Genomic DNA, 8,213 nt, shown 5'->3' on the forward strand with positions numbered 1-8,213 from the left:
TACCCAGAGATGACGTTATAGGTATTCTTATGTTTTTAGTTGACTGGATTGCACCACATCCTATATTTTACGTCAAAGTTTAATCCTAATAAAAGTTTCTAATTATTCATAAAATGTAGTTTTTCTATCTCAAAGCCTTAAAGGCTTAGTTTAGGCTTTTGTTTCATCCTAATTGAGTTCTACGGATATTGTCCTTTGTCTTACTACCGCGATAAGATATTGAATACTAAAGATTTTGAGATTTTATGCCCAACTCTTTTACTACCCAGAGATGACGTTATAGGTATTCTTATGTTTTTAGTTGACTGGATTGCACCACATCCTATATTTTACGTCAAAGTTTAATCCTAATAAAAGTTTCTAATTATTCATAAAATATAGTTTTTCTATCTCAAAGCCTTAAAGGCTTAGTTTAGGCTTTTGTTTCATCCTAATTGAGTTCTACGGATATTGTCCTTTGTCTTACTACCGCGATAAGATATTGAATACTAAAGATTTTGAGATTTTATGCCCAACTCTTTTACTACCCAGAGATGACGTTATAGGTATTCTTATGTTTTTAGTTGACTGGATTGCACCACATCCTATATTTTACGTCAAAGTTTAATCCTAATAAAAGTTTCTAATTATTCATAAAATATAGTTTTTCTATCTCAAAGCCTTAAAGGCTTAGTTTAGGCTTTTGTTTCATCCTAATTGAGTTCTACGGATATTGTCCTTTGTCTTACTACCGCGATAAGATATTGAATACTAAAGATTTTGAGATTTTATGCCCAACTCTTTTACTACCGTCTAAATTAAGAATTGCACCACTCACAGGCAATACGGATATCGTCATATCTATTTTTAGAATTAGGAATTGCACCATAGTACAAATGGCGGTTCTGCATCACTCGAGTGAGGTGCCATTGCAATCCTGCATACGGTGCCACCGGTGCGAACCGGTGCTCTCCCCCATACCCTACTCCGGACCCGTAATAACGGTGACGTCATGGCTATTCTTACTACCCCGTGTTTCTAGCCATGTCTATTCTTAGTTTGCTGGATTGCATCACTTCCTATATTTTACGTCAAAGTTTGATCATAATACAATGTTCTAATTATTCATAAAATATAGCTTTTCTGTCACAAAGCCTATTGTTAAAGGATTAGACTCTTTTTACTTTATGCTTTTGTTTCACCCTAACTGAGTTCTACGAAGTTGACTCATCAAAAAACAAACAATTGCCCAAGGAACAACTTTTATTCATAAAACGCTCAATGCATGTGAATACAAAAAAAAAAAAAAAAAAAAAAAATAGTTACATTAGTTATAGGATGTCAACTAAAAACATAAGAATAGCTTTAACGTCATCTCTGTAAAGACCCTGAGGGGGAGGGGGGGGGGGGGGTACCTCAATGGCACCGCAATGGCACCTTCACTCGAGTGATGCAGAACCTACGGAAGCCCAGACGGCTCATGCTTACCACAAATTTTCATTGACAGTTAACGTTTTGACAATTGACAGATAGCGTTGACAATTGACAGTTAGCATTGACAATTGACAGTTAGCGTTGACCATTGACAGTTAGCGTTGACCATTGACAATTAGCATTGACAATTGACAGTTAGCGTTGACAATTGACAGTTAGCGTTGACAATTAGCGCTTATAAATATGAGCCAGCAGTCAATGAACATGCGGTTATTCCAACATGGCGTCTTCCTCGTGTGGCGGTTCGCCTTCTGTCCAAAATTCCTCTGTTAATCAGGTAAATACTTGTTAATGTCTTTGTAGATAACAAAATTAGAACGATATATGGTCGTTAAGGGAATTAGAAACATTGTTATTATTGTGATCCCCTAATTTAGAGTGAATATTTGCATAACAATAGCGTTCGATTATTTGTTTTGGTTCAGTTGTCATTGATATAAATAAGGGAAATGTTTTCTGCATGCTCTATAAATAAAAATCCCATGCATTAAAATATTTAAACCTTTTTATTAAATGCTCAGTGTTCAGTTCCTCATGATTTGTATTAAAATACAATTCAACAGTTTGACATCAGTAGGGAATTCGATGTTGAAATAAAACCATAACTGCTTTTAATTTTTGTTCATTTTTTTTCAAAGGTTGCCGAATTTCTTAGAGGAAGAAAGGTTGATGAAAATGTTATAAAGAAGTTTGTAGCAGAAAAGGTAAAATTTATTTCAATGTGATCATGATGTAATTGAACATACATAATTTTGTATGGTCAGCTCTACACAATGTACATCTACATGCATACATCAATTTATTTCTGGATTTCTTCTAGATGGATGTTGAAACAATTTCTATTTGTACTAATGAAGAGATAAGAAATCTCGGCATTCATGCCCTTGGAGATGTGATTGCACTGAAACGGTTTGCCACAGATATGTGCAAAAAAGATGCGAATGCAGACAGGAAAAGATCCCTTCTTGAGGCAATTTTGCACAGTTCATCAAGAAAAAAATCAAAGATTGAACTTCCACCAAAACTTTCTACCTCAAACCGTATCAAAACAAGAAAGGTTTTGTTAGGTCAGTATAGTATTTTTCTATTATTATTTTTTTTGTAAATACATGCTCTAAAAGTAAATCTGTATTATTTCAGGTAATGTAGACAACATTCAACCATAGATGTTCATTATTTTACTTTAATTTATGAACATAATTTAACACATAAAATTACAGTTGCAATAAACAAAATATGCATTGATCAGCAACAACAACAAAAAAGCAAGCAAGTATTGGCAGGAGAAAGTAATAGGACTCTTTTCTCAATAATATTGAGTTGATTGTGTTCTTGACAGAGCTATGATGATGATTGTAATAATTACAATGCATCAATAATTGATTCTTAATATTAATGAACTAAATTACTTTTAATTACCTTTTAATTAACTTTGATCTGGGTTTGAGCTTTGCACATCTTTTTTTATTGACAAACTTAATTTAGTAATTTGCAAATGATCATAGAAATGTGACTTTAAATTTACATTAATTTTGATATTACAAAAATGTATTTACTCTTACATTCAAATATAATTAAATACATATAAATTAGTGTTATAAATAAATTTATTATGCATGAAAATATTTATAAATATTGTTAATTTAGAAATGTATTAGTATGTTCAATGTACAATTATTTATATGAATAAATAATGTTTTTACACAACAGGTATTTACTGTAATACTTTTATTATTTTATGGATAAAAACTTAATAATAACTATTATTAAAATGTAGACACTAAGAGAATGTTGTTGTAATTTTAGGTTGGCTACATTTCTCACCCAAGAAAACAGGTATTTACCTGTGCGATCTTCTTCAGGTGGAGGCTCCAGACAGATAGATCTTATGTTGACAGCTGATGCCCATGATGTTATCAGTATAGCAAAAGAACTGTTTATTCCTGGTGGAAAGAGCTGTTACGGAAATGAAGCTCAAACCCAACTCACAATCATAAACTTTAAAATTACAAACCTCTTCTATGAAGTACTAGCTATAGTGGCTTTGCAATGTGATATTTATAGCATCTTTGCAACGTAGTAAATCACTATGCTTGCATATATAACAGCATCTATACTTTATCAAAGCTATTTTCACATTTGAAGCAATAGAGGACTTGTTTAAATTTAGATAAACTGCCTTAATTACGTCATTATAAATAACAAAATGTGCAAAGATACCAGTATGCATATCAAAACCTAATTGTCAGTCTCTGCATAAAAAGAATAGATAAACCACATTCCCTGGATCTTCTAAATCTTTTCGAAAATAGTTGAAACAAATTACTTTTCCTCAATTTTTGTGCAAACTTTTCATCCTTAATTCCTCTGTACAATGTTGCTGTTTGCACTTGAGTTAGCAAATATTCTGTTTCAACACATATTATAGTCAAAGATCTGGAAGATTGTTATTTAGCTACAATGTACTTTGCAAATACTAAACCGTAAAATATCTCTTTCTTACCCAAGTTTATAATAGATGCTGAATTTCCTCTAGTAAGAGTAAATACAGTTCTCGAGCTTCCTCCGGTGATTGAGACATCTCCAGTCCATGCTCCATCATAATAATCTCTGCCAAAGACGCAAATTCTGGTGAGAAATCTATTGGAAGATCATCAGGACAGCAAACTTCCTCAGAAGTGGTGATGTCCTCCATGCTGATTTCCACTTTAAAGTCTCTTTGACTTTCAGTTTCTGGTAGGAAGTATAATATATCTGGTCGACCTGAAGGTGCAACTTGATTTTTGGACCGTCTAATGCGATGTGTATTCCATAGTTTTGCTGCTCTAAGAAGTTCACTTCTGATTACAGGCATATAACAGAATTTAAGACATTCCCGATGTATTATGTTGGCATCACAAAACAAACCATTGTCCCTTAGAGTCTTGAAGTGATTGATCCACCAGACAGTACACCCCTTACGCAACTGCCCCCACCATGCCTCAATTCTTTGGTTAGAAACTGATTTTCCATACATAAAAGATTTTTCTTTAGAAAGACCATCACTGCAATTGTGTCTTAAAAACCGTTGTGTAGCTGCAACACGAACATTTTCAGTGCCACAATCAGCACGCACTACACGAGGTGTACCACCAATTTGACGAATGCAATTGATAAAGTATTTTACCACGACAACAGGGTCATTATTTGTAGGTCCTACCTCTAGCCACATTATCCGTCTGCTATAACCGTCAATGCACCCATGGACACAAAACCCAAAGGGTTTTAATTTGTCGTAACCATCGATATGCCAGAGAAAATTTGGCCCGGGTACACGGTAAGTTCGTCTCTGCAATCGATGTCTCAGTCGGGATTCTACGCCAACGGGATCAAGCATTTTAAGGGCCAAACGAACGGTTTTGCGTGTCACCACTAAGCCATGTTCATTAACAACCCTTTGCCACATTGACCTATAACCTATAACACTGCCACTTCCTTGTAGCTCCTTTTCCACAGCATCAATAACCATCGTTAAGGAACTCTGTGGACCCCTTCTAAAAAGGCCTCTTCTCTGAAGTATACGTTTGAGTTGACTCAGGCTAAGCTGTATCCCATGTAACAAGGCAAGGCAGCTCAAAATTTCTACTCTACTAAACCCTAATTTGAAGTACTGCTCTATCAAATCGTCTCTGGGAGTATCGTCATTGCGTAAAGCTGGTGTGTAATCTAAAACGGCAACCGAACGGCAGAAAACATCAAGAAACACAATGATTTTCAGTAGTGAATGTTTTACCTCCATTTTGCAGGCTCTAAAGCAATCTAAACAATCATTTCCGAGACGCCATGTTGTAATATCCGCATGTTCATTGACAACTGGGCTCATATATAATACGAGTCAATTGTCAACGCTAACTGTCAATTGTCAACGCTAACTGTCAATTGTCAACGCTAACTGTCAATTGTCAACGCTAACTGTCAATTGTCAACGCTAACTGTCAATTGTCAACGCTAACTGTCAATTGTCAACGCTAACTGTCAATGGTCAACGCTAACTGTCAATTGTCAATGCTAACTGTCAATTGTCAACGCTATCTGTCAATTGTCAAAAACGTTAACTGTCAGTGAAAATTTGTGGTGAGCATGAGCCGTCTGGGCTTCCGTAAGAACCGGCATTTGTACTATGGTGCAATTCCTAATTCTAAAAATAGATATGACGATATCCGTATTGCCTGTGAGTGGTGCAATTCTTACTTTAGACGGTAGTAAAAGAGTTGGGCATAAAATCTCAAAATCTTTAGTATTCAATATCTTATCGCGGTAGTAAGACAAAGGACAATATCCGTAGAACTCAATTAGGATGAAACAAAAGCCTAAACTAAGCCTTTAAGGCTTTGAGATAGAAAAACTATATTTTATGAATAATTAGAAACTTTTATTAGGATTAAACTTTGACGTAAAATATAGGATGTGGTGCAATCCAGTCAACTAAAAACATAAGAATACCTATAACGTCATCTCTGGGTAGTAAAAGAGTTGGGCATAAAATCTCAAAATCTTTAGTATTCGATATCTTATCGCGGTAGTAAGACAAAGGACAATATCCGTAGAACTCAATTAGGATGAAACAAAAGCCTAAACTAAGCCTTTAAGGCTTTGAGATAGAAAAACTATATTTTATGAATAATTAGAAACTTTTATTAGGATTAGACGTAAAATATAGGATGTGGTGCAATCCAGTCAACTAACAACATAAGAATACCTATAACGTCATCTCTGGGTAGTAAAAGAGTTGGGCATAAAATCTCAAAATCTTTAGTATTCGATATCTTATCGCGGTAGTAAGACAAAGGACAATATCCGTAGAACTCAATTAGGATGAAACAAAAGCCTAAACTAAGCCTTTAAGGCTTTGAGATAGAAAAACTATATTTTATGAATAATTAGAAACTTTTATTAGGATTAAACTTTGACGTAAAATATAGGATGTGGTGCAATCCAGTCAACTAAAAACATAAGAATAGCTATAACGTCATCTCTGGGTAGTAAAAGAGTTGGGCATAAAATCTCAAAATCTTTAGTATTCGATATCTTATCGCGGTAGTAAGACAAAGGACAATATCCGTAGAACTCAATTAGGATGAAACAAAAGCCTAAACTAAGCCTTTAAGGCTTTGAGATAGAAAAACTATATTTTATGAATAATTAGAAACTTTTATTAGGATTAAACTTTGACGTAAAATATAGGATGTGGTGCAATCCAGTCAACTAAAAACATAAGAATACCTATAACGTCATCTCTGGGTAGTAAAAGAGTTGGGCATAAAATCTCAAAATCTTTAGTATTCGATATCTTATCGCGGTAGTAAGACAAAGGACAATATCCGTAGAACTCAATTAGGATGAAACAAAAGCCTAAACTAAGCCTTTAAGGCTTTGAGATAGAAAAACTATATTTTATGAATAATTAGAAACTTTTATTAGGATTAAACTTTGACGTAAAATATAGGATGTGGTGCAATCCAGTCAACTAACAACATAAGAATACCTATAACGTCATCTCTGGGTAGTAAAAGAGTTGGGCATAAAATCTCAAAATCTTTAGTATTCGATATCTTATCGCGGTAGTAAGACAAAGGACAATATCCGTAGAACTCAATTAGGATGAAACAAAAGCCTAAACTAAGCCTTTAAGGCTTTGAGATAGAAAAACTATATTTTATGAATAATTAGAAACTTTTATTAGGATTAAACTTTGACGTAAAATATAGGATGTGGTGCAATCCAGTCAACTAAAAACATAAGAATACCTATAACGTCATCTCTGGGTAGTAAAAGAGTTGGGCATAAAATCTCAAAATCTTTAGTATTCGATATCTTATCGCGGTAGTAAGACAAAGGACAATATCCGTAGAACTCAATTAGGATGAAACAAAAGCCTAAACTAAGCCTTTAAGGCTTTGAGATAGAAAAACTATATTTTATGAATAATTAGAAACTTTTATTAGGATTAAACTTTGACGTAAAATATAGGATGTGGTGCAATCCAGTCAACTAAAAACATAAGAATACCTATAACGTCATCTCTGGGTAGTAAAAGAGTTGGGCATAAAATCTCAAAATCTTTAGTATTCGATATCTTATCGCGGTAGTAAGACAAAGGACAATATCCGTAGAACTCAATTAGGATGAAACAAAAGCCTAAACTAAGCCTTTAAGGCTTTGAGATAGAAAAACTATATTTTATGAATAATTAGAAACTTTTATTAGGATTAAACTTTGACGTAAAATATAGGATGTGGTGCAATCCAGTCAACTAAAAACATAAGAATAGCCTATAACGTCATCTCTGGGTAGTAAAAGAGTTGGGCATAAAATCTCAAAATCTTTAGTATTCAATATCTTATCGCGGTAGTAAGACAAAGGACAATATCCGTAGAACTCAATTAGGATGAAACAAAAGCCTAAACTAAGCCTTTAAGGCTTTGAGATAGAAAAACTATATTTTATGAATAATTAGAAACTTTTATTAGGATTAAACTTTGACGTAAAATATAGGATGTGGTGCAATCCAGTCAACTAAAAACATAAGAATACCTATAACGTCATCTCTGGGTAGTAAAAGAGTTGGGCATAAAATCTCAAAATCTTTAGTATTCGATATCTTATCGCGGTAGTAAGACAAAGGACAATATCCGTAGAACTCAATTAGGATGAAACAAAAGCCTAAACTAAGCCTTTAAGGCTTTGAGATAGAAAAACTA

At 33.8% G+C, this 8,213-nt stretch overlaps 2 protein-coding genes across 2 annotated transcripts; one reads left to right on the top strand and one right to left on the bottom strand.

The window, feature by feature from the left end:
- The first annotated feature begins 1,692 nt into the window (after positions 1–1,692).
- LOC148904934 (uncharacterized) lies at positions 1,693–3,715 on the top strand. Its single transcript, XM_089024169.1, has 4 exons — positions 1,693–1,750; positions 2,112–2,177; positions 2,294–2,540; positions 3,280–3,715. Exons 1-4 carry the CDS (start codon positions 1,694–1,696, stop codon positions 3,354–3,356), a joined length of 447 nt encoding a protein of 148 aa, XP_088880295.1. The 5' UTR covers position 1,693; the 3' UTR covers positions 3,357–3,715.
- Positions 3,716–3,982: 267 nt separating this feature from the next.
- LOC148904935 (uncharacterized) lies at positions 3,983–5,330 on the bottom strand. The gene has a single exon (XM_089024167.1). The coding sequence runs from the start codon at positions 5,249–5,251 to the stop codon at positions 3,983–3,985; it is 1,269 nt and encodes a 422-aa protein (XP_088880293.1). The 5' UTR covers positions 5,252–5,330.
- Between the last annotated feature and the right edge of the window lie 2,883 nt (positions 5,331–8,213).

The sequence above is a fragment of the Actinia tenebrosa genome, unplaced genomic scaffold (assembly GCF_029948245.1).
Source record: "Actinia tenebrosa isolate PJP-AT-01 unplaced genomic scaffold, QUT_ActTen_1.0 PGA_scaffold8__29_contigs__length_14323225, whole genome shotgun sequence".
In the NCBI taxonomy this organism is placed as follows: Eukaryota; Metazoa; Cnidaria; class Anthozoa; order Actiniaria; family Actiniidae; genus Actinia; species Actinia tenebrosa.

Coding starts and splice junctions, on each gene's coding strand:
- LOC148904935 (XM_089024167.1), bottom strand. CDS start 5,251: ATGGAGGTAAAACATTCACTACTGAAAATCATTGTGTTTCTTGATGTT.
- LOC148904934 (XM_089024169.1), top strand. CDS start 1,694: ATGGCGTCTTCCTCGTGTGGCGGTTCGCCTTCTGTCCAAAATTCCTCT. Junction 1,751..2,111: donor AAAATTCCTCTGTTAATCAG/GTAAATACTTGT, acceptor TTTTTTTCAAAG/GTTGCCGAATTTCTTAGAGG. Junction 2,178..2,293: donor AGAAGTTTGTAGCAGAAAAG/GTAAAATTTATT, acceptor GATTTCTTCTAG/ATGGATGTTGAAACAATTTC.